This window comes from Suricata suricatta, chromosome 15, assembly GCF_006229205.1.
Source record: "Suricata suricatta isolate VVHF042 chromosome 15, meerkat_22Aug2017_6uvM2_HiC, whole genome shotgun sequence".
Classification (NCBI taxonomy): Eukaryota; Metazoa; Chordata; class Mammalia; order Carnivora; family Herpestidae; genus Suricata; species Suricata suricatta.
Genome location: NC_043714.1, coordinates 45,241,338 through 45,267,195, shown reverse-complemented (window position 1 = coordinate 45,267,195; position 25,858 = coordinate 45,241,338). Strand labels below are relative to the sequence as shown.

The window sequence follows — 25,858 nt, the reverse complement described above, 5'->3', positions numbered from 1 at the left end:
TCTGCTTAATTACAGGTCCTTCCACAGAGCCGTCTGTAGTAGAGTCCAAGGATCGGAAGGCCAATGCTCATTTCATATTAAAATTGTTATGCGACAGTGTTGTTCTGCAGCCCTATTTACGAGAACTCCTCTCTGCCAAGTAAGAAGTTTAATACACCTTAAAAAATTTTTTTTCTTTACTCTTTATTTTTGAGAGGGAGAGAGAGTGAGAGTGGGGAAGGGACAGAGAGGGAGACACAGAATCTGAAGCAGGTTCCAGGCTCCGAGCTGTCAGCACAGAGCCTGATGTGGGGCTCGAACTCACAGACCAAGAGATTGTGACCTGAGCCGATCGATGTCTGCTGCTTAACTAACTGAGCCACCCAGGTGCCCCTAGTATACTTTTGATATGAAGATTTAACTTAGCTCGTTTTACTTTTTAAGTTGATCTTGCAATGTACAGACAATAGTTATCTTAATGTGAATTTAAAATAATTGTTCAGAATCTAGCATTTATTCCCACTGTAATTAAGTAGGCTCCCTTCAGGGAAAGACTCTTCTCAGTATAATGCAGTGTACACAAAATGAATACAAACCGATTTTATGTGAACTTGATCAGGAGGTGTGTGTGTGTGTGTGTGTGTATATATATATATATATATATATATTAATCACAGCATAGTTACTCCCAAATGTGAATTCATAAATCCCATCATTGTCACCTGAAGAACTTCAAAAATTACAGATTCTTCCCCAAACTTTGCACTAGAAGTATGACTTAGTAGGTCTGGGTGGGGCCTGGAATTGGTATGCTAAAAACTCTCTGGATGATTCTGATGGTTTCTTTGGAAATATTTTTGGGCTTGCAAAATCATAGTGAGATGATGCAGTTTTTGATAAGTATTGTGTGGCAAGTATTCACTAACCATTGACAGAGTATAGCTCTGCTTTCAATGTGATTGTTTATGTTCCTTTACAAAACTCATAATAATATGCATTCAAAAAAATTTTTTAATGTTTATTTATTATTGAGAGACAGAGAGAGTGGGAGGCACATAGAATCCGAAGCAGGCTCCAGGCTCTGAGCTGTCAGCACAGAGCCCGATGCAGGGCTCAGACTCGCGAGCTGTGAGATCATGAACCTGAGCTGTAGTCGGACGCTTAACCGACTAAGCCACCCAGGCATCCCAATAATAAGCGTTTTTATAAAAGTTCTGATCTGTGTCAAACTCTACTTAGATTAACTCTTCCAGTTCTAGCAGTAGCCATCTGGAGTAGGTAATATTCTCATTTTATATTTGAAGAAATGGCCTTAAAGGTTAATTAACCTACTCAGGGTCACAAAACTAGCGAGTGGCACAGCTGGAATCCCAACCATGGTCCATGTCTTAATTCCAGAACTGAGGCTCCAGGCATCACCCTTAAGCCACCTTCCATATTTAAGTACGAGAAGGTGTTTTGAGTTTTTTGTTACTAAGGGCAAGGAGATTTTGGTTTAATCTTAGGTCATAACAATTTATGAACTTACAATTACTAAGTAAAAGTAAGTCACTGAATTGGAAATGAGTTATTATTGCAGAAGAAGCTTACATTAGTGGTTTGATGCATAGATAAAGATGGTATATATACAAGTACTTTCTTTGTGTTTAGAAAGGTATATCTTCCCATTTTTGTTCCCTCAGTTGCATTTTTAGTTTCTTTAAAAATTTTTTTTTAATGTTTTTTATTTATTTTTGAGAGACAGAGAGAAAGAGCACGAGCAGAGGAGGGTCAGAGAGAGGGAGAGAGAGAAAGAGGGAGAGAGGGAGGGAGACACAGAATCTGAAGCAGGCTCCAGGCTCTGAGCTAGCTGTCAGCACAAAGCCTGATGCAGGGCTCGAACCCACGAACCGTGAGATCATGACCTGAGCCGAAGCTGGATGCTTAACCAACTGAGCCACCCAGGTGCCCCGCATTTTTAGTTTCTATTTTTGGTGTTTTTAAGGATATTATCTTTGTTCAGTCATTTGGTGGTGTCTGAAAGTTCATTGCATTTCTGCAGTGCATTTCTAGTTCACCAGTCCTTATTTTAGTGCCTTTTCAATAGTTGCTTTCCTCCAACCCCATATCTGAGAAAATACATGAACTATTTAGAAAACACGGAATACATCATTCTATTAATAAACTGGTATTACCAATGACAGTTTTGAAACAAATCAGAGGAAAGGCAAAGCTTTTTTGCCCATTAGGTAATAAGCATATTATTGTTCATTTGTTTCCTTTTTTATATTATAAATATAGGAGAATTTCCTGGAGTTGCTAATAAAACTTTCCAAGTGGTGTAACTGGAAATTGGTTACCATACAGATGACTGTTAAAAAAGGTTCTTTCTTTAATTGTATTTGACAATATATAAAGTACTAGGAGAATACTTCAGAGCACTGAATCCTAATTTGAGAGCATGGCTCTGATGGGGATGCATGTTTGTGTGTGATTAAGATGAAGGATTTTTAAAAATTCATTATTTCCATTTTAAGCATTCTGTGACCCCCCCTCCCCCAGCTCCAAATTTTTTGTCTTAGTTCCGTGTAACAGTGATGCTGTTGGCTGACATAAGTCAGCTAGAAAGCGGGTTTGGAGGAGAAAGGTGATTTTTGTTATTAGATATTTTAAGTGCAGTATCCCTTGAAGATTCTAAGGAGACTTACCAAGTAAGCACGTGTAGATGTTGGAACTCTGTCATTATGATGGAGGTGGTAGTTGCTTTGTTGGATCAGAGAGAGAGGCACAGGTTGTTGAGGACTAAATTTTGGGAATTGCAATGGACCAGGGAGGGAATAGAAATTTAGTGAAGAATAATGAAGGTACATTTTAAAGAGAAAATACATAGCTTAAAAATAGTAGCTAATGTTAATTGACTCCATTTATTTGCTAAGCAGATAAAAAGCTTTTAAGTAATGATTTAATCTTCATCATAATTGTATGAGATAGAGCCTATTATCATCCCCACATCTAGAAAATATTAGTTTGACACTAGAGCCGATTTATTCTTTAGTGTCACTAAGATCAAGAAAGGAGAGCATGGGTGAGAGACAAGGATTCTTAGAGAGGTGGCTTGCTTTTTTACATGGGGTGATATGAGACTAGAAGAGACCACCACAGATTTTCTTTGAGTGGTAGACATTATTTAATACAACAACAAAATTATTTTTTTCTTCATCTTGAACATACATTTCTTTAATAATCAAAAAAAATAATTGAGAGTTAACGTTTTTATGCACAACTTTTCTTGTTTTAGGGATGCGAGAGGGATGACCCCATTTATGTCCGCCGTGAGTGGCCGAGCTTATCCTGCTGCAATTACCATCTTAGAAACCGCCCAGAAAATTGCGAAAGGTAATTTATTACAGGTCCTAAAAGAGTTCCTTATTTTTTAATTGGAAAAGATTCTCTTCACCATATAGAATACAATTATTCAAACCTAATTTTTTTCTGTGTGAAATAACTGAGTAGAAGCTGTCAAGATAATGCTTTTGTGTATGTGTATTTGTGTGTGTGTGTAAAATTCATGTTTGTACTTTTTTCAAGTGTATTTTATTTTCAGTCTTCCTACCAAAAAGCAGCTGGTATAAGTTTTTAAATTTTAAGAAAATTGCATAATGGATAACATAATGGCATTTTAAAATGTTTGTTTATTTTGAGAGAGAAGGAAAGAGAATCCCAAGCGGGCTCTGTGCTGTTAGTGTAGAGCGCAGTGCAGCGCTTAATCTCCCGAACAGTGACATCATGACCTGACCCGAAATCAAGAGTCAGATGCTTAAACAACTTAGCAGCCCAGGTGTCCCATGACTAATCTTTTGAAATTTGAAAATAAAGATGGGTTACTGATAGAACCTGTCAGTGGTTAACTGGTGATAATGATAAACATTAATAGAAATAATAGGCCAGTTGTCTTACTGTTCTTCCTTCTGACTTAGAATTCCTGCTTAATAGAAAAGAGGACTATCAGTTCCTGCACTCAGCCTTTAAAAGACTATAAAATTTATGTGACTGTCTATAATTCATTAAATAGAGCTGGAACTTGAATCTTAACTGCATAATGTAGAGCTGTGTGTTGATGATGTGTGGTGTATTGTTGTCATGTGGTTATGATATAATTACAATTTGCTTTACTTTGCACCAGAAGTGACTGGATTTGTATATCAGGTTTTTTTTCTTAATGTTTATTTTGAGAGAGAGAAAGAGAGACAAGAGTGTATGCGGGGAGGGACAGAGAGATGGAGACAGAATCTGAAGCAGGCTCCAGGCTCTAAGCTGTCAGCACAGAGCCTGATGCAGGGCTCGAACTCACTAACCATGAGATCATGACCCAAGCCGAAGTCAGACGCCCAACCAAAAGCCACCCAGGCACCCTGTATATTCGTTTTTAAACTTCATATATAGTAGTTTTGATCTGGACTATGTAAATGTTAGAGCTTCTGCATGTGAGGAAAGCAGTAGCTGGTTGTGATTAAGGCCTTTCTTGGTGTATGAACTACTGTGTTCTTAATCTTTTTAGCTGAAGTATCCTCAAGTGAAAAAGAGGAAGATGTATTTATGGGAATGGTTTGCCCATCAGGTACCAACCCTGATGACTCACCCTTGTATGTGTTATGTTGTAATGATACCTGCAGTTTTACATGGACTGGAGCAGAGCACATTAACCAGGTAGGCGATTGTGTGTTTCTCTGTATTTACGCTTTCTTGGGGCATTCTATTCTTTTCTCCCCTTTAACCATTACTAGAAGTATAGTTATAGTTCTTAGCTCTGGAATTCCAAGTCTGATATTTCCTTTTATTCTGAGTTATTAAGTTCTTCAAAGAAAAGTAAGTTTTATTCTCAAATAAGTGAGGCAAAGGAGATGATCATTAAATTAGTTATGAGATAACACAAAAAGTAGAAAACCTCATTTAGTAGTATAATTTGAATCAGAGCTCTTGATACAGATTTTATAACGATAATACTTTTTTGGGGGTGGTGATACGAATGACTTTTGCCCTACTGGTAATATTTGATTTCCATTTGTATATTATAAAATGTATATTTGCTGTACCCATTTATGATTCTTTGTTTCCAGAGCACATTAGCTTTGCTGTTTTCATTGTGAAGGACTTAAAAAAGAACTAGAAATAATTAAGATAATGAGATGTACATTATATCTTTTTGTAAGAAATAAATCCTTCTAATTGTAGGATATTTTTGAGTGTCGAACTTGTGGCTTGCTTGAGTCACTCTGTTGTTGTACAGAATGTGCAAGAGTTTGTCATAAAGGTCATGATTGCAAGTGAGTACAATTCTCATTTTCTTTAATAATATAAACTGCTTAAATTCATATTGCTGTATTAAAATAACCTTTACCAAGTTAATGTTTTATTTCATTATTCAGGAAGCGTAAGGTTTTCTCAAGTTCTGTTTAAAACAGTTTATGTATGAAAATGGGGTTCTTGACTTAAATAAAGTGCACTTTGTAATGTTTCTCATTTGCTTTTGTCTGTATTCTCTAGCCCCAGTCTGCAGTAGGGTCTCCTAGCAGGAAATCACTGCAGGTGTTAAGTGAATAATGGTGAATGTTTGGCCTGTGCTTTATTTACTTCTTAAAGTGAATGTAATAACCTTCCATCCAGCAGTAGCGTCACCATGGCTAGTGTGTTAGTTTTCACAGACATAAGAAGCAGTAAAATACTGCAGTGTGAACATTGTGGTGCCTTACAGTCTCAGCAGGGACATCAGCTCTAATAGTGCTACACATATGTAGATGTTGTAGTTAACGGAGAATTGGTATGTAAAAACCATCTGTTGTGCTTTAAAATAAATGATTATACTGGACAAGTAGAAAATGTTTATATATATTTCATTGATACTTATGATTTCTATTAAAATTTTATTAAACTTTTATTAAGAACTTGGGCTAATACTGTTTCTTCCTTAGTTTAAACAGCTAAAAGTGATAATCTCTTCATTGATTGCTTACTAAGCGCTGTCACACACTAGATGCTCGCATTGATGGTGGACAAGAGAGTCTCTGTCCTCATAGGGTTTACAGACCTATCAGAGGACAGAAGCAAGAAACATCTGCTCGTAAGGGTTTTAGGGCTCATTAGATGCATGTAAGGAGGACCCCATCAGGAATTAAGGAAGACATTTTAGAGGAGGTGACTATACTCAAGTCATTACAAGATCCTTCTTTCCAGGAGAGTTGCTCTGTAGACTTCATGCCACTAACTAATACTTCCAGTTAAGTATGCTTTAAGTTTAAGTTTGCGTTTAAAAATTAACAAGCGTTCTGTCTGGTGTCAATAAGTTATACCTCCATGAAATCAATAGAGGTCTTTGTGTGTTTCTGTTTTTAATTTTGGTTTTTGTACTTGTGTATGAATTCTTTCTAGACTGAAACGGACATCACCAACAGCCTATTGTGATTGTTGGGAGAAATGTAAGTGTAAAACTCTAATTGCTGGACAGAAATCTGCTCGTCTTGATCTACTGTATCGCCTACTCACTGCCACTAATCTGGTCACTCTGCCAAACAGCAGGCAAGTGGGTTTTTTTTTTTTTTTTTTTTTTAAGGACAAACTGAAAAGCATAGCACTAAGCGGGGAGTGGGCACTAAGTAGCCCTCCTCCTCTCCTTGCTCACAGCGACGTTCCGTTTTGCAGGGGAGAGCACCTCTTACTGTTTTTAGTGCAGACAGTTGCCAGGCAGACAGTAGAGCACTGCCAGTACAGACCTCCTCGGATCAGGGAGGATCGTAATAGAAAAACAGCCAATCCTGAAGGTGGGTGAGTCTGACGGTTATGACCCATATGAAAAGCATTTTATTTATTTGTGTCTTACCCACTGTTTTTCTGCTTAGATTCAGATATGCCTGATCATGATTTAGAGCCCCCAAGGTTTGCCCAGCTTGCATTAGAGCGTGTTCTACAGGACTGGAATGCTTTGAAATCTATGATTATGTTTGGGTCACAGGAGAATAAAGACCCGTATGTATTCATTAAATAGATTTTAGATGTATGTATTCCTCATGTTAATGTAGATGATTACATGCACTGTCTTTCCTTCCCCCTCAAGTCTCAGTGCCAGCAGTAGGATAGGCCATCTTTTGCCAGAAGAGCAAGTTTACCTCAATCAGCAAAGTGGCACCATTCGGCTGGACTGTTTCACTCATTGCCTTATAGTCAAGTGTACAGCAGATATTTTGGTAAGTTCTTTGGATGTGTATTTACATTTTCTGAGTTAGTTTCCCATAATTTTATTAATCCAACCTCCTAAGTACTGATAAGGTCTAATTAAACAGTACATTCAGCGGACTGGAATTTGGGAGGTGACTTAAATATCTCAGTTAATGCAGAAACTCCTTTCATTCTAAACAAAAATCCTAAAATGTGCTAAAAATACAAATTATATAAAAATGTATGGAGCAGTGTTCAAAATTAACTCCGTATAAGTGTTTATTTTTTAAGTACTCTTTTTTGCTGTGAAATTAGAAAAGAATATAAATCATAAAACCTAGTGCTGGTGAGGTTATGGGGAAAAGAACACATTCAGACACTGATGGGGTGGCATTGCATTTGGTATTTTTAGAAAACAACTTGGCAATAATATCACAAGCCATCGGAATATCCATGCCCTCTGGGGCACCTGGGTGGCTCAGTTGGTTAAGTGTCCAATGTCAGCTCAGCTCATGATCTCACAATTCATGGGTTTGAGCCCCACATTGGGCTCTCTACTGTCAGTGCGGAGCCTACTTTGGATCCGCTGTCCCCCCCCCTCCTCCTCCTCTACCCCTCCCTTTCGCTCTCTATCAAAAATAAACATTTAAAAGAAAAAAAATCAGTGCCCTTCAATGTAACATAAATAATTTGTGATATGAGAAAAAAACCCATGTTATAGAATAATAAGAAATATAAAAATGAAACACTTGATGGATCCAATAGTAGATTATTGAATCCAATTATAGCCCAGCCACTTGCTGAAATGTAAAGCACCAAGTTAGAAATATTATTTTTAAGTAACATTGAAAAACTCCAAGATAGGGGCGCCTGGGTGGCTCAGTTGGTTAAGCATCCGACGTCAGCTCAGGTCATGATCTCATGGTTCGTGGGTTCGAGCCTCACATCGGGCTCTGTGCTGACAGCTCAGAGCCTGGAGCCTGCTTCAGATTCTGTGTCTTCCTCTCTCTCTGACCCTCCCCTGCTCACACTGTCCCTCTCTGTCTCTCAAAAATAAATAAAAAAACATTAAAAAAAATTTTTTTAATGTTTAAAAAAATAAAAACTCCAAAATAACCTGAAATTGGATGTTTTTTGTAATTAATGATGATGAATAGAAATAAGACCAGAAAGCAACAATAATAATGGTTAAGTGAGAGGATTTGATTATGATTTTATAATATAAATATTTGAAACTACTTTGCTTTCAATATGTACCCTATAAGGAGAGAAATTATTCTTTTTCTGATTTGATATATTTATTATTTTTCTATATGTGATTACATAGAACAAACTAGAAGGAAGTCAGACATTTGAAGCCTACTGTAGGTCAAAGACATGGTAGGCATGTGGCATAAATTAATTATTGATACTAGAAATGTTTTGGTTAAATTTATTTTGAGATTTTTATTATGAAATGGCAATATTGAAAAAGTGTTAGAACTTTTTACTTTGTAAATATCCAAACATCTTAAGAGATGTCTCAAGATTAATAGAATGATTACAATTTTAAAGCTTTTAGATACTCTACTAGGTACGCTAGTGAAAGAACTCCAAAACAAGTACACACCTGGACGTAGAGAAGAAGCTATTGCTGTGACAATGAGGTTTTTGCGGTCAGTGGCAAGAGTTTTTGTCATTCTTAGTGTGGAAATGGCTTCATCCAAGAAGAAAAAGTAAGACGTCCTTTTTAATTTGAGCTTTTATATCATTTGACACACATTATTTTGTGATAATGATACCATTGTATGAAAAGACTCCTAAAAGATTCCTGTTTTTTCCTTTGGCTCTAGCAACTTTATTCCGCAGCCAATTGGAAAATGCAAGCGTGTGTTCCAGGCACTACTACCTTATGCTGTAGAAGAATTGTGCAATGTAGCAGAGTCTCTGATTGTTCCTGTCAGGATGGGGATCGCTCGCCCAACTGCACCTTTCACTCTGGCGAGTACCAGCATAGATGCCATGCAGGGCAGTGAAGAGTTGTTCTCCGTGGAACCGCTGCCACCACGGCCGTCCTCTGATCAGTCGAGCAGGTAAAGTTCTACCTGATAATGGATTCTGATTAATTCTCTGGAAATGTCATGTTTGGCTTACTAAACCTTTCTTTAAGCGCTCTGGCTGTGTCTGTGATCATTTGTGTAACAAATGGTAAAGATTTTATTTTGTTTGCAACCTTTGAGAGCACTTTAAAAATTATACATTTGGGGTGCCTGGGTTGCTCAGTCCGTTGAACGTCTGACTTTGGCTCATGTCATGATCTCCCGGTTTGTGTGTTTGAGCCCTGCGTCGGGCTCTGTGCTGACATCTAGCTCAGAGCCTGGAACCTGTCTTCGGATTCTGTGTCTCTCTCTCTCTCTCTCTCTCCGACCCTCCCCTGCTCATGCTGTCTCTCTTTCTCAAAAATAATACATTAAAAAGTCTTTTTAAATAAATAAAATAAAAATTATACATTGTGTCTACATATCTAAGGTAATAGCCTTATAGTTGTTGGTTTTATTTTTCGTTTGGAAAAGCACTATTTTTATTATGCCAATAAAGTAATCTGGTAAGAAAGTTCAGACTTCCTGCCTGGGGGAGGGGACAGCTTGTTATTCTCAATAACAACCGTATTATCTAGGAGAGAGCTAAAGCAATTCATTAACTAAATGTTTCTAGTTACAGGATTATTTATTTTTAAATCTTACTCATCTTTCCCATTGGTAACTAGACCGTAAGCTTGCTGAGTCAGAAGGCTTAGAAACTGAAACGTTTTGGTGTCTCAGTGGCACAGTGATTGATTAAATATGCATGCAGATTACTTGGGGATTTTATTAAAATACAGGGGCAGATTTTGGAGGTCTGGGCGGGGCCTGAAGTTCCGTATTTGTTAACAAACTCTCAGGTAGAGCCGATGGTGCTGGTTTAGGGGTCATGCTTTTGAGTTGCAAGGGTATAGTGATCTTTGGCAAACTTTGTTTACTTGGTTTTCTCACGTCTGATTTTGTTAATTTGTGTAATCATAATGAAGTTTAATGAAGATCTTTGGGACTTAAAGACCCTCTTTTTCTTTTCTGGAAAACATCTGTGTTGATAAGGAAGGTCTGCCTTAGTATATTTAGCACACTTTCCCTAGACTTCATTCCCGGGTTTTGTCCAAGTTGATGTGTTCGGTACCTGCTCTCGCTGTTCTCATTATTCCAGGTGCCAGTGTGTGTCCTAGCTTTTCCTTTACTGTCAGGTCTCCTAGGAGACCCTGAAATCTAAACCCAGGTTTGTCTGTCAAAGCTTTCTCATGGTAGCCTTGTCACTGATAGACTTTCAGGATTTGCTGGAAATGGTTACGAATCAAGCTACATATTTTCAGACTTGCTAAATATACCCATTATCCAGCGATTATCTGTTGGCAAAATCTGCTTGGGTACCGTATGATGGCTCCTGAGCCTGATACACTGTGAGGAGCCCCCTGGCTAGTTAAGTGGTAATACTTTGTGTTTATGTTCAAGAACATAAACACTTTTTATCGGTTGAATAGATTTTTGGGGTGATCTCTTTAAATAGTGCCCATCAGCCTGTTCTTACTAAGTATTAAGATTTTTGTGTCCCTTTGCTCTGCTTCTTAGGCTGTTTATTTAAGTATTGTTCACTCTTCAGCTCTGCTCTTCACTTTATCCCCCTTGGTAGATTCTTGAATCAGTGGGTCATGTCTTCCCAGAAGGAGATCTCATTGAATCATCAAGAAAGATAATAGCGTAATGTTTTCTACAATTGTTGATATATTGTAAAAGTCCCTCATTATAATACGGTACAATTACTCCTTCACCCGTAAGGGTGTATTTTGATCAGTGTTCCAAGCATGTCTTAAATAAAAAGTACACATTTGACTAGTCTCTGCGATTTCCCTTGTGTAGGATGGTAGATGGTATAAATCACTCCACTGAGTGTAAAATTTTGAGTTTAGTATTTTTGCTTTTCTGTTTCTTCCCTTCACGTCTTTAAAAGTCTTAATGTCCTTACTAATTAACCGGTTTCTCTGTTTTCCATGTCTCATACAAAAACTGTTAACTGAAATTTTAGTATAAACCTAGGAACTTTAAGCATTGGAAATGCATTCCCTGTTTTAATCTTCCCAATAACTCCTAGATAACCACTATCATTCTAATTTTATTTTATTTTATATATTTTTTTATGTTCTTTATTTATTTTTGAGAGACAGAGAGAGACCGTGCGAGCAGGGGAGGGTCAGAGAGAGAGGGAGACACAGAATCTGAAGCAGGCTCCAGGCTCTGAGCTAGCTGTCAGCACAGAGCCTGATGCGGGGCTCGAACCCATGAACCGTGAGATCATGACCTAAGCTGAAGCCAGACGCTTAACCAGCTGAGCCACCCAGGCGCCCCTATCATCCTAATTTTAAAAGTGAAGAATATGAGTCTCAGAGAAGTTAGGTAACTTGTCCAAGGTTGTACAGTAATGAACATTTAAAGATATTTAGAGATAATTCTAGACAGATATTTTCCTTTTTCCTATATTCCTGAATATTAGATGTCAGAGTAGGGGGAGATAATTGCTGTTTGGTGCTTACTGAAAGTGTTGAGGCTTTGGATTAATCATCACAAACCCACTGTACCTCACAGTGCAAATTGCAGTCCTAAAGTTTCATGAGTGCAGGTTTGTAATTAGAAGTCCCCTGAAGAGGGGCACCTGGGTGGCTCTTCAGTTAAGTGTCTGACTTTGGATTAGGTCGTGATCTCGTAAGTCAAGAGTTCGAGCCCCACATTGGACTCTGTTCGCATGGAACCCACTTCAGATGCTCTTTCTCTCTGCCCCTGCCCCACCGTGCTCTCTCCTTCTTTCAGAGATAAACAACAACAAGTTCTCTGAAGAGACACTTTTCCTGCTCTCATCCAGCCATGGCTGATATAGATAGGCAAGTCTCTGGAAATCGGTTGCCCTTTCCCAATTTATGTTTGGCTCTATGTATGTGAGGGGGACAGAAGAGGAGATTTCTATGCTATACCTTGCTATTTTGCTTTTTATACCCCAGACTGTCTCCTGTGAAATCTGTGGCTCCTTGGAACCCTTCTTGCCTCAGAGACATTATTCAGTATGATTGTTTCCCTTTATCACCAGGATAGTTGTGCTTTGTTTTTTAGTATTTTATCCAGTGTAGGAGTGCCTCGGTGGCTCAGTTGGTTGAGTGTCGACTTTTGCTCATGTCATGATCTCACAGTTTGTGAGTTCCAGCCCTGTGTCGGGCTCTGTGCTGACGGCTCAGAGCCTGGAGGCTGCTTCAGATTCTGTGTGTGTGTTTCTCTCTCTGCCTGTCTCCTGCTCGCGTGCTCTCTCTCTCTCTCTCAAAATAAACAAACATTACATTTAAAAAATATTTAAAAACGTTTTTTAATCTAGTGTATTTAGGTGTTGTACACCAAGAGGGTTTTCTCTTCAGTTTGGCAAATTCCTGGAACTGGAAGTTCCCAAAACTGGGAAGCACTTTAACAACTGTTAGACTGGGCTTCAGGACTGCGGTGGTGCCAGGAACCACACAGTGGTTGGGAAAAAAGTTGAGTCGTGGTGTGAAGAATACTGGGGGGTATATTTTGAGTATTATTAGTAGTATACATACTAAGTGCATGACTCCTTAAAGTTCTTTGAGGGGATGATAGATCTCGTGGATATTTGTTCCAGGGTGGGTTTTTTTTCTTTTTTTAAGGAATACTAATTAATTATGGCTTCACACAGTGTTGACATTTTTTAAATACTGGAAATATTGAAATCTTGGGTGGAAATACCCTTTTTATCTCTTCAGATTTTCTTTTAGCTTCCTCATATGTTTTGTACTCCGCTCTGTGAAGAACCAGTTACTTAAATTTCTAGTATTGAATGCCATATTGAGACTCTTGTGTGGTGGAAGGTGGAGTGTCTCCGTGGATTCTTCATGCGTAACTGGCTTGAGTGTTATTTCTAAGAGCAGCTGCGGTGGGGAAAGAGCAGGACCCATGTAAACTCCTTCGTCGGTCATAGGATTATTTAGCAACCATCTTCTGATCTCTGACCTGCATAGAAGCTGCATTCTTTCCTTCTCCCCTTCCTTTTATAATGGAGGAATCTGCCTTTTCTTGGCTGTTTGTTTCCAAGGCAGATTTTTAGGGAAGTGGAACTTTTTGGCCACCCACCTTTTGTTACGATTCTACTTTCAAATTCATACCTTTTTTTTTTTTTTTTTTTTTTTTTGGGTAAATGTTTTTATTTTTGAAAGAGACTGAGTGCAAGTGGTGGAGGGGCTGAGAGAGAGGGGGACACGGAATCCAAGCAGGCTCCAGGCTCCACGCTGTCAACACAGAGCCCAACGCAGGACTCAAACCCACGGACCATGAGATCATGACCTGAGCCACAGTCAGAGGCACCCCTCAACTTCATACTTTTAATTTAATGCCTTCCCTCTACTCACAAGTCAGTGGTTCATAAGCTGATGTAAAGTAGATTATATCAGATCTCTTAAAAGAGTAGATTAGTTGTAATAAGTGTACTTACTACCACACTTCGTAATGGATGAATGCTACTGTTGGAGCATGTGGAAGTTGAGGACTGTTGGTATTGAAAGCAGCGGAGAAGGAAAAATATTCCCTGGAGAGCATTTCAGTGGGAAGGACTCATGTGCGTTAGTACACGCATTAACAAATATGAAATGACTTATGGAAAAGTAAAAACAATTCTGAGATTTCTAAGTTAAATATGGTAAAATTCATTTCTTTGGGGGTCCATATTTTCTGATCTATTTGGATTAATTATTGGTGGCTTCCAAGGATTTCTGGGTCAGATTTAAAATAGCATCCCAGCAAGTGGGCCACACCGAGTGACGCCGAGAGCATTGGGCGCGCCGCGTGGCCGCGCCGCCTCACGCCCCCGGTCCCCCACAGCTCCAGCCCGTCGCAGGCCTCGTACATCATCCGGAACCCACAGCAGCGGCGCATCAGCCAGTCGCAGCCTGTCCGGGGCAGAGACGAAGAACAGGATGACATTGTTTCAGCCGACGTGGAAGAGGTGGCTGTAATTGTTTTAACTGGTAGACGAGATGCTTTTATTTGGGAGGGAAGAAGTTTTATTCATAGTAGTTTACTACCATTATATGTTTTTGCTTCTAGCCTTTAGAGTTTTGTTATATGTTCTCATTCATAGTTAGACATCATGTTAAAAATACTTGAAATCCTTGATTTACTGGATAATATGAAATTGGAAACATAAGCTTGCTTTTACTTAGGGTTAATAGAAAAGATATCCTCAATGTTAAAAAAAGGTTTTCGTAGTTTTGTGCAATGTATTTGAAGGCAGAATGGATACTGCATCTTCATTAGGTAAATTTTATACTGTGGAAGTTTAAAAAAACATACACTTCCCATCCAATTGTTAAACTATTAATTTTAAGGTTCTGCATATGGACAATAATCACAAACTTTAGGATATGCAACATAATTTTTGATAGCAAGTTGTCACTGGCCAACGATTTTCAAAGTCCTAAGTGTTAATATTTGCAGTAGTTCGGGATCCTTGTATGTTTGTTTACAAATTGCGGTGGAGGAACACTGGTAGAGATGCGGGTTTATTATGTACTTTGATTGTCTACAAATAAGATTCTGGATTTAGGTTGAGGTGGTGGAGGGTGTGGCCGGAGAAGAGGATCATCACGATGAACAGGAAGAGCATGGGGAAGAGAACGCTGAGGCGGAGGGACAGCATGATGAGCATGATGAAGACGGTATGCAGGTTACTGGAGAAATTCTTCAGTATGAGTGCGTCGGGTACCTTGAAGGGTATCAGTACAGAGAAAAGCCCCATTTGACTATAATGTTCAACATGTTTTTTCAGCCTAGGGATTCTGTAGCGTGTCTCAAAATTTTAGGAAGCAGCTGTATACATACATGTATGCTCATATATATTGATATGTGTAAAAAATAGTGTATCCTTTTTCTTTACTCTATTTTTTTAAAAGATTTTTTTTAATGAGTACTTACTCTTGAGAGAGCATGAGCAGGGGAGAGTCAGTGATAGCGGGAGACACAGAATCTGAAGCAGGCTCCAGGCTCTGGCTGGCAGCGCAGAGCTGGACATGGGGCTCAAGCTCACGAGCCGTGAGATCATGATCTGAGCTGAAGATGGACGCTTAATCTGAGCCACCCAGGCTCCCCTGACTTTCTCTTTTCTTAAAAAACATTTGCAAATTAGAGCAAAGAAAAACAAATGGCCCACAATCCTACCTGGACCTGACCTGACGGTTTTTATTTTTACTTTCAGCCTTCCCTGTGCCTCCCCATCTCCATGCATGCCTCTTACATATCGGATGTGTAATTTTTTTGTGCCCCCCCCCCCCAATCATTTTGGCCTTCTTGCTACCATCATAACCATTCTTACTAGTAGCCATTGGATAGACTTTCTGGAGGTCATCTTTATTGAAGCATAATTGACATACAATAAACTGCACATATTTAATATCTATAATTTTGTTTTGATGATGTTTACATAGACCTTTTTAGCTTTCTTCCCCTTTTGGAATCCCAATATGTAAATCAGGAAAATGGAGCCAGGGGTTCCAGCCCAGAGCTGGCCAGTGGTGGAAGTTCTCCTGTCCAACCCTTTTTACCTAAGGCTGTGCAGAACAGCTTTTGAATTGCTGTGTAATAGTCTACTGGGGACTATAATTGGCCTGGTCATTTTTCTCTTTCTGAGCAGGCAGTTATGCTTACTGTAGTAATAATCACTTTTCCTTGCCCCACTCCCCTCATAACTTAGGGTACTCTGGCTTATTAGACCCTGTCTTTTCCACAGTGGGCTTGTGTTTTTTCCCTCCTCCTTATTTTTAAATATATTTCCTAGGGAGTGACATGGAGTTGGACTTGTTAGCAGCAGCTGAAACAGAAAGTGACAGTGAAAGTAACCATAGCAACCAAGATAATGCTAGTGGGCGTAGAAGTGTTGTCACAGCAGCAACCGCTGGCTCAGAAGCAGGTATGTTACCTTTTCCTTATCTGGCTTGCTTGCTTAAACTAAGGCCATATTTATATTCAGCATGAAATGGCTAAACTTACTCCTTACAATTTGTACGATGGGTGGCTAAGCCTATTTATAACTTTATCCTTTTTCCCTCATTTTAAAGTATGCATGAGCTGGGGAAAGGGGCAGAGAGAAGGAGGTGTGGAGGAGAGAGAGAGAGAGAGAGAGAGAGAGAGAGAAATTATCTTAAGCAGGCTCCATGCCCAGTGTGGAGCCCAACACGTGGCTTGATCCCACGACCCTGGGATCATAACCTGAGCCAAAATCAAAACTTGGATGCTCAACCAACTGAGCCACCCAGCACCCCAGTAATTAAACTATTTTAATGATGGGTTTTGTGGACTATTGACTGTAGCCTGGCATTCTGTATAATATATGCATATTTTCCTGAATGAAGGAGTATACTGTAGTTTTATTTATCAACAAAGTGACATTGATTTTGGTTTTAAAAATAATAAATTTAGGTGCGAGCAGTGTTCCTGCCTTCTTTTCTGAAGATGATTCGCAATCAAATGACTCCAGTGATTCTGATAGCAGCAGTAGTCAGAGCGATGACATAGAACAGGAGACCTTTATGCTCGATGAGCCATTAGAGAGAACCACGAATAGCTCCCACGCGAACGGCGCTGCCCAGGCTCCCCGGTCCATGCAGTGGGCTGTCCGCAACACCCAGCACCAGCGGGCGGCCAGCACGGCCCCTTCCAGCACATCCACACCAGCAGGCAAGTCTGAAAACGCGGTGTCCTTAAACGTGCTTAAATAGCTTTTGAAAATTATGTACATCTAGGCAAATTAAGTAGTTTCATAATAGCTCTTTATTATTTTGCTGAGTTCAAATACATAAACAGTATTTACAAATGCTTAAGTCAAGGTTTCTCAGTCTCTGTACCATTGCTCCTTTGGGCCGAATAATCCTTTGTGCTTGTGCATTGTAGGGGGTGTAGCAGCATCCCTGACTCCTGTGCACCAGATGCCAGTAGCAGTCTCCCCCCCACCTATTGTGACAACAAAAACTGTCCATCGACATTGCCAAATGTCCCCTCTTTGGGCGGTGGCAACAGCAAAATTACATGTGGTTGAGAACATTCTAGCAATTCTTGTCCCTCCCTTAAATTAGTGTGGTTTAAAGACCCAAGGTTTTTGCTCAGTGATCTTTTAGCTTATTTAAATATAGACAGTGCTAGAGAAACACAGTTAGCATCTAACAGCTTATTGTGGTTGTCCTTCTTTCTTTGTAGCAAGTTCAGCAGGACTGATTTATATCGATCCTTCAAATTTACGCCGGAGTGGTACCATTAGCACAAGTGCCGCCGCCGCCGCCGCCGCCTTGGAAGCCAGTAATGCCAGCAGCTACCTGACATCTGCGAGCAGTTTAGCCCGGGCTTACAGCATTGTTATCAGACAGATCTCAGACTTGATGGGCCTTATTCCCAAGTATAACCACCTAGTGTACTCGCAGATTCCAGCAGCTGTGAAATTGACTTATCAAGATGCAGTAAACTTACAGGTATGAAAACATTGAAAAGTTACTCCAAATAAATTTTGGGGTGCTACTTGTGAGAATTCCAGTGTAATTGGACTTAATGTTACAGATATTTAAATGTTTATAGAATACTACTATATATCAAATTTAACTTTATTTGGATAGTTTTAACTATTTTAGTTTGGTCTTCATAGAACTATGTAGAAGAAAAGCTTATTCCCACTTGGAACTGGATGGTCAGTATTATGGATTCTACTGAAGCTCAATTACGTTATGGTTCTGCATTAGCATCTGCTGGTGATCCGGGACATCCAAACCATCCTCTTCACGCTTCTCAGAATTCAGCTCGAAGAGAGAGGATGACTGCACGAGAAGAGGCTAGTTTACGAACCCTTGAAGGCAGACGGTATGAAATTCTTCATATATGCTTATGTGTTAGAGCGCTTTATTCCAGAAAGTTAGAGCTTTTTGATTGCTGTTACATAGACCTCACTTTGGTTTGAAGATGGCAAGTGTTATTACTTCTTTTTAAATTGTTGTGTAGATGAAGCAGATTAAGTTAGTTATAATCCAAGCTGTTTTTCAAAATTCATTCATATTTTAGGAATCTGATACTAAATACTTCTCACTTTTGAAGTAGGTGATCTCCCTCCTTGTTTCATTATCCTCCAAGCTTCCCCCCGCCCCCAGTCCCTTGAAAGGCATGTATTTAGAGAAGACTTATTTTGACCATGATTAAGTATGAATGCATTTTGTATTTGGGAAGAGGAAAGAATATTTGATTACCAGAGTTGTTGTTTGGTTTCTTCAAATCAAATTTCTTTTTCTACATCCCCCAGTTTGTTGAGTTGTATATAAAGTATATTTCTTTATGTATTTGTTGTCTTCTTTCTTTCAGTTATAAAATGGCCTTTTTCAGGAGTAGGAATTAGCCCAGACATTGAACACTGGAGCAGTGGGGCTGTGCCATGTAGTCAGAGCACCCCGCACCTGAGTTCCAAGTCCTAGCATTTGGTTCTAGCTTTGGCTCAGGTGATATTACTCTGCTGCTTTGGAAGGATCATAACAAGGGAAAGACAAGGGCCTAGGAGACTGCTTAGGAACCTTAATAAGATAATGGTTGGACTTGACCGTTGAAAGGTCATAGATTTATTAGTGTAGGGCAGTTGAAGGCCAGGAAGGAGGAGAGAGAGAAGCGTTGAAGTCTTCTAACAGAATTGAGGGCCTTGTTGAGGGATGGAGCAGGAGGAGGCAGAATGTGCAGCTAGACTTCGATTCTGAATAACTAATAGGAAAATGAGGAGAAAAATCTAGAGCAGTAGAATGGACATACATGGCTTTTGAAAATACTGAGGAGCTGGGAGAGAATTTGGTGGAGATGTTTATAATGCAAAATTGAATGCTTGGCAGAGAGATCTGGACTGCTTGGGAGGCCTCTGCTTTCCTGTCCTAGGAAGCCTGCTCCACAAATAGGCACAAGCCTTGCTTTATAAGGCCAGTCACTTCCCGAACAACAGAGTTCTGATAATAGATCTAGGTTGGTGACAGGGTTCTTCTCCCTTTAGCTCACTGTGGCTCTTACTCTAATATAATAGCCTTATTGAGATGTAATTCATGTACAGTTCCATACTTTTGAATATATTCAGAGTTGTACAACCATCATCACATTTATGGAATATATTTATTATCTCCACAAAAATACCTATTAGTAGTCATCTCTCATATTCCCCTACCTTCCCACTCTAAGCAACTACTGATCTACTCTTGGTCTCTATAAATTTGCCTAATTTGGACATTTCATATAGACGGCATCATACAATAAATATGTGGTTTTCTGTGCCTAGCTTCTTTTACCTAGCATGATAGTTCTAAGGTTCATCAGGTTTAGCATTATCAGTCAATACATTACTTCCTAATAATATTTCATTGTATGGATGTGCCACAGTTTTATCCATTCTTAAGTTGGGTTTTTCATCCATTTGGCTCTTGTGAATAATGTAGCTGTCAGTATAAGTGTATGGGTTTTTATATAGACATGTTTTCAGTTTTTCTGGATTATATACCTAGTTGTGGAATTGCTAGATCATACGGTAACTCTGTTAAACTTTCAGGCAACTGCCAGACTTTTCCAGAGCGGCCAGAGCTGCTGCATCATTTTACATTCCCAGTAGCAGTGTGTAAGGCCATTAATTTCTCTAAATCCTTGGCTAGCACCTGTTACTAGCTGTTTTTGTTTTGTTTTGTTTCTTATTGTAAACATCCTAGTAGGTGTGAAGTGGTATCTCATTGTGATTTTGATTTGCATTTCCCTAGTGGCTAAATGATACGTATCATTTCATGGGCTTATCGGTCATTTGTGTATCTTCTTTGGAGAAATGTCTATTTAGATCCTTTGTCCATTTTTTAATTAGCTTGTCTTTTTGTTATTGAGTTGTATGAGTTCCTTACATTTTCTGTATTTTTAAGTTCCTTATCAGATATATGATTTGTGGAAATTCTGTCCTCTTTTGTGTTTCTTTTCATTTTCTTGATGGTGTCCTTTGAAGTACATAAGTTTTTAATTTTGGTAAAGACTAGTGCTATCTGTGTTTTCTTGTTCCTTTTGTTTTGGTATCATGTTAGACAGTGGCTCTCAAAGTGTGAACAGCATCTACATCACCTAGGAGCTTGTTAGAATATAGATTTGGGGGCCTACCCCAGACCTACTGAAACTGTGGAGGTGGGGACAAGACAATCTGTCTTAACAAGGCCTCCAGGAGATTTTAATAAGACATTGAAGTTTGAGAACCATTATCTTTAGGGAAGGAGTTCCTTGTCCATTTCTAAAGGATGCCAGAATTCCTTTCCTATATAAACATACAGGACAGTAAATCATGCACAATGTTTTCATCTCTAAAGTAGAGTCACAGGGTTAATGAGTATTTATTTATGGATTAGGATTAGGAGTCTCAATTCCTAATTTTGCATATGTATGGTAGTGGTAAGTTTCACATTTGTGTTCTTTTTTTTCAAGATTTTCATTTCTTTTTACTCCTACAGTCGTGCCACATTGCTTAGTGCCCGTCAAGGAATGATGTCGGCTCGAGGGGACTTCCTGAATTATGCACTGTCTTTAATGCGGTCTCATAATGATGAGCACTCGGATGTTCTTCCGGTTTTGGATGTTTGCTCACTGAAGCATGTGGCATATGTTTTTCAAGCCCTTATATATTGGATTAAAGCAATGAATCAGCAGACAACATTGGATACACCTCAACTGGAACGCAAAAGGTAGCCATACTTGCTGTGAGATTAGTTTAGGAAATACTTATTTGCTCAGTGTGGTCTCTCTTAGTATATCAGCTGATTTTGGGAGTGTAGAGAACAGTGTGACTAAAGAGAAAATCGCATAGGAATGTTTCATTTGGGAAAGTGGGTTTGAGTCTGTTCAACCTTTCTCCTCCGTAGCTGCTCCTCACTTAAAACAGGAAACCTATGAATTTAGTTAAGCTTTAGGCCTGAGATTGTCATGTTTTCTGTTATTTCTTAATGTGATCATCCTTTTGCTTTTCTTGAGCCTTGTTTGTAATAGTAGTATATTTGGCTGGTCAGTCTACCATTCCCAGAGTCTAAAACGGCCACAGAGTTTGAAATTGGCTAGATACTTAACTGACCTTTTCAGTGCTTTTTTGCTTGTAGTTCCTATCACCTTTGCTCCATACTTCATGTAAAATGACTCACTTGTCTTTTTAAAGGACACGAGAACTCTTGGAACTGGGTATTGATAATGAAGATTCAGAACATGAAAATGATGATGACACCAATCAAAGTTAGTGTACAGAAAATCTGCTAATCCTACTTCAAGAAATGGCTGCCTCAGTATTTCCCCTTCAAGCTTTTTAACTTCATTATTTTCTGTCTGGGTGGGAATTTCTCTTTTCTTCTCTATGTCCCATTTCTTTCATTTTTCTGTCCATTTTTCCTTTTATATTCTTGCATTACTTGCTTCATAAATAAGATGAATTAAACAAATGTAATGAACTTGTTAACAGTATTTTTCCTGGTTTTGTACCTTTTGCATTTTAGTTTTACGTTTACCTTTATTCTTAAGTGTGTAAGTACTACATTTTTTGTAGTCTTAGCAGAACCTTTATTGATATGGGTGCAAAATATATTTAGTCAAGAAAATGAGAAATACCAGTTATAACTCCCAAATATGAAAACCTTTAACAGTTAATGCAATAAAAAGAAAATATCCCAAACGTGAAAAATTTTGGGATCCTCTGCAGTCTCTTTATAGTTCTTAGCTATTCTTTCAAGTGGAATTTAAAAAATGTGTCCTCTTGCCTCTTTCTTATTATCAACTAGTACTTTTATTCATCCCAGGGAAAGGACTGATGTAACTGCTTTTGTTTCAAAACCCAGCCATAGCTCACTATTTTCACAGCATATACTGTAAGCCTACTGTCCAAAGTTTTCTTACATTAAGGGAGATGCTGTTCTTGTGCTGACTTCATGTTGAGATGAATGAGATGCCCAGACATTTCTGTCTTGTAGAAACAGAACTTAACAAGTAAACAAATGCTCAGATCTCAGTTCCTGACCATCTCCTCCATTTAGAATCCTCAGTGAGCCACATCTTGAATGTGCCTGGGAATCTAGCTGTATTCAGGTCTGAATCTCTGGAGAGAGACAGAGAGATAAGGGGAAATGTCTGTCCAGTAGAAAGTGAAGCGATATTTGTATTCCTAATACTTCGTAAAAAGTTTTATTGTTGTGTTAAGATACACCTAATAGAATTTGCCATTGTAATCACTTTAAACTGCTAATATTTTTTATTGTCCCCTAAAAATAATTATCAAAATTTTAGACTTTTTGAATGGCATTAAAATTTCATAACGAGGGAACAGGAATTTCAGATTGAGCAGATTAAGCTTCTTTTACTCTTCCTCAGTAACTAATTTTTTCTAAAAATCACACACTTTATCTCCTTATGTTTAGGTGCTACTTTGAATGATAAGGATGATGACTCTCTTCCTGCAGAAACGGGTCAAAACCACCCATTCTTCCGGCGCTCAGACTCCATGACGTTCCTCGGCTGCATACCCCCAAATCCGTTTGAGGTGCCTCTGGCTGAAGCCATCCCTTTGGCTGACCAGCCCCACCTGCTGCAGGTGATCTCAATAAACTAGTCTTCTACGGTTTCTTTTTAACTGCTTTTTTTTTTTTTTAAGCGTTCAGTGTAACTAGAATATTTCTGTTAAAATTTCAGCCAAACGCTAGAAAGGAGGATCTTTTTGGACGTCCAAGTCAGGGTCTTTATTCTTCGTCTGCCAGTAGTGGGAAATGCTTAATGGAGGTTACAGTGGATAGAAACTGCCTTGAGGTAAGATAGTAAAAATCTTCACAATATAAGATTTGTGAGTGAGAACTTATCCCAGTATCTAGAGTTTTGGAAATGCATTAATCCAGAATATCGTGTTGCCTCAAATCATGGAAGTATCAGAAACTTTGCTTTATGACATAATTCCATATAATTTCATAATTCCATCAGCGTCACTAGCCTGCCTTGACACTAACTCGTTTTATGTCAGGTGACTTCATCTGTAAGCTGGCAGCTTCATTTTGTGTTTTGCCTGGTTCAGAGAGTTGAATGTTGTAATGCTGCTGCAATTTAAAATCTTTAAATGTATATATAGTGTGAATATATGTTTTCATATATGAGTATACATAGTATTTATTGGCTTGACACTTTTCCTTTTGACTGTAGAATGTGAATAAATAGGTAATTAATTAATGACTTGTTGAAAAATTCTGTCTACTAGGCATGGTCTCAATCTTTATAACCATGTTGGGTAGAAAACATTTTTATCCTGGTTTTATGGGTAAAAAATTTTAGGCTTGCAGAGATTATGGAATGTCTGTTACACAACTAGTTAAGTGGCAGATCAGGCTTTTAGATAAAAGACTGATTTGAGAGCCTAAAATTTTATCATCCACACTCTTTCTCGGTGAAAATGTTATAAAATGTTTAAGAGCAGGCACTGAATATAGTTGAATAAAATTTTCTTTATTATCTAAGTGATAAAGGAGAGTGCAGTTCTCCAAATACTGAAAATACGGAAGACATCTGAGTAACCACAGGGAAGAGATTCCTTTACAAGTTCCTCAGGTCGCTGTGGTGAATGCACGGAAATTGCACTGGGTAGTTTCGCTGGTGGTCAGCCAAGGGAATCAGAGAAAAGAAACAGACTGCATCTTTGGAGTTGAAACACCAGAAAGGAGTTATTTAACTTCCATGTGATTTCTGTGGAATGTTTGTAAGTTTTAAAAGGAAATCTAGTTTTTTTGAATGTGTAACTTTTGAATGTAAAAATTCATAGGTTCTTCCAACTAAAATGTCTTATGCTGCCAATTTGAAAAATGTAATGAACATGCAAAATCGACAAAAAAAGGAAGGGGAAGAACAGAATATGGTGCCAGAAGAAGCCGAAAGTTCAAAACCAGGGCCATCTGCTCATGATCTTGCTGCACAATTGAAAAGCAGCTTACTGGCAGAAATAGGACTGACTGAAAGCGAAGGGCCACCTCTTACGTCTTTCAGGTATTTGCCGAGTAGGGATAGTTCTTCTGTTGCATTACTTAATGGATATTGGGAACTTTATAATTTCATTTGTGTGTAAATAATAGAATACTGTTACCTTATTTCTGTGTTTTCCTTGTTTATAATCAGATATTTAAAATTAAATTAGAATTTTCTGAATTTTGGGGGGGACTTTAGTCATTGGTTGAGATTCTGATTTTCTCCTCGCTTTTACTGAGGAAATTCTAAGACTGTGTTTTTTAATGTTGAGTAATGAGTTAAAGTATATGTCCATGTCAAATTGCCAGTCACCAGCAAGCAGCTCAGCAAAGGGGAACATGTGAATGACTAGAAAGAGCTTTCTAGATTTGTGACTCTCACATTTGCTTGAGCTTCTTTGCCAGGTTCACAGTTGGTAATTACCTTGCAAGAGGTGGGTTCTTTGCTCCCCCAGTAAAAATTTGCTAGTTTATACATTCTGTGGCTCAGTATGGCTAATCACCTAATGATTTGTTGAGCTTCTGGCTTTATGCCGTTTTTTTGGTTATAGACTGTCAGATAATTACTTTTGTTTAGGAGGAGTTAAGTGAGTTTAAGAAGCTATATACATTTTATGTACACAGTCTAACAACCATAAAAAGTAAGCAAGAATTGTGGGCTGGGGTGCCCCAAGTCTTTCAGAGTCATATGGCTTGTGCGGAGAGGTGTAGAATGTATAGAATTAAATAGACAGAAGGAGAGAAGAATTAGAGGTACAGAGACAAGTTAAAAAGAAAGCTGTTACTAGTTTCTGACTAGTGGGAAAAGGGGGCTTTTACCTTTGGGGTAAAATAGGATATTGCCTTTGGGGATGAATTAGGAAATTATGGAAAGGAAGAAAAACTCATGAAGGACTTAATCACTCTGGAGGAACAGGGGAAAGAAAACTAAAATTTGTTTCAGGTCTGTGCAGTAGTGAAATAGGCGGTACTGAAAGAAACCGAGAGGCAGTGTCATTGAAGTGAGGAAGCTGTATTCAGTTTTCCCATGTTGAGCTGGAGTTACATGTCACTGACGTGGGTATATTCAACAGAGTGGAAATCCCGGTCTGTTGTGAAAGTTTGAACTAGAAAGGGATCTGGGAATCCTCCAAATGTAGATGGACACTGAACTTTAAGGGGAAGAAGTAAAATTAAAGATGAAGATAGGCAGCTGGGAAATGTAGCCTTATGTAAAGGACAGAAGGAATAATGGAGTAAAAATGAGAAGTTTTGTGGGGAATGAGTGGTTTTTAAAAAAGGTTCTCTGTTGAGAGGATGTGGACTGAAGGCTCAAGACTTCAGAATATGAAAAACCAACTGAATTACCATCATTGACCAAAAACAGGGGCTTTTTATAGTTGGCTAAATTACTCCACCCCCTTCCCCCCCTTAACTCTTGCAGGCCACAGTGCAGTTTCATGGGAATGGTTATTTCCCACGATATGCTGTTAGGACGCTGGCGCCTTTCTTTGGAACTGTTCGGCAGGGTGTTCATGGAAGATGTTGGAGCGGAACCTGGATCAGTATGTGTTTTGAGCACTTTTAATTCTATTATGCCTAGAA

At 38.7% G+C, this 25,858-nt stretch overlaps 1 protein-coding gene across 1 annotated transcript in view; it reads left to right on the top strand.

Moving 5' to 3' along the window:
• The window catches only part of UBR5 (ubiquitin protein ligase E3 component n-recognin 5), a 138,427-nt gene that overhangs the window by 93,372 nt on the left and 19,197 nt on the right, over positions 1-25,858 (top strand). The window contains exons 26-47 of the mRNA XM_029923310.1: positions 16-139; positions 3,257-3,354; positions 4,517-4,665; positions 5,191-5,282; positions 6,385-6,531; positions 6,655-6,773; positions 6,852-6,978; positions 7,067-7,196; positions 8,722-8,882; positions 9,000-9,239; positions 14,103-14,226; positions 14,827-14,938; positions 16,054-16,185; positions 16,695-16,952; positions 17,469-17,737; positions 17,908-18,119; positions 20,753-20,983; positions 21,448-21,521; positions 22,694-22,866; positions 22,965-23,078; positions 24,076-24,296; positions 25,698-25,818. Coding sequence (XP_029779170.1) covers positions 16-139; positions 3,257-3,354; positions 4,517-4,665; positions 5,191-5,282; positions 6,385-6,531; positions 6,655-6,773; positions 6,852-6,978; positions 7,067-7,196; positions 8,722-8,882; positions 9,000-9,239; positions 14,103-14,226; positions 14,827-14,938; positions 16,054-16,185; positions 16,695-16,952; positions 17,469-17,737; positions 17,908-18,119; positions 20,753-20,983; positions 21,448-21,521; positions 22,694-22,866; positions 22,965-23,078; positions 24,076-24,296; positions 25,698-25,818 — 3,428 coding nt within the window. The remainder of the gene's footprint in view (positions 1-15; positions 140-3,256; positions 3,355-4,516; positions 4,666-5,190; positions 5,283-6,384; positions 6,532-6,654; positions 6,774-6,851; positions 6,979-7,066; positions 7,197-8,721; positions 8,883-8,999; positions 9,240-14,102; positions 14,227-14,826; positions 14,939-16,053; positions 16,186-16,694; positions 16,953-17,468; positions 17,738-17,907; positions 18,120-20,752; positions 20,984-21,447; positions 21,522-22,693; positions 22,867-22,964; positions 23,079-24,075; positions 24,297-25,697; positions 25,819-25,858) is intronic.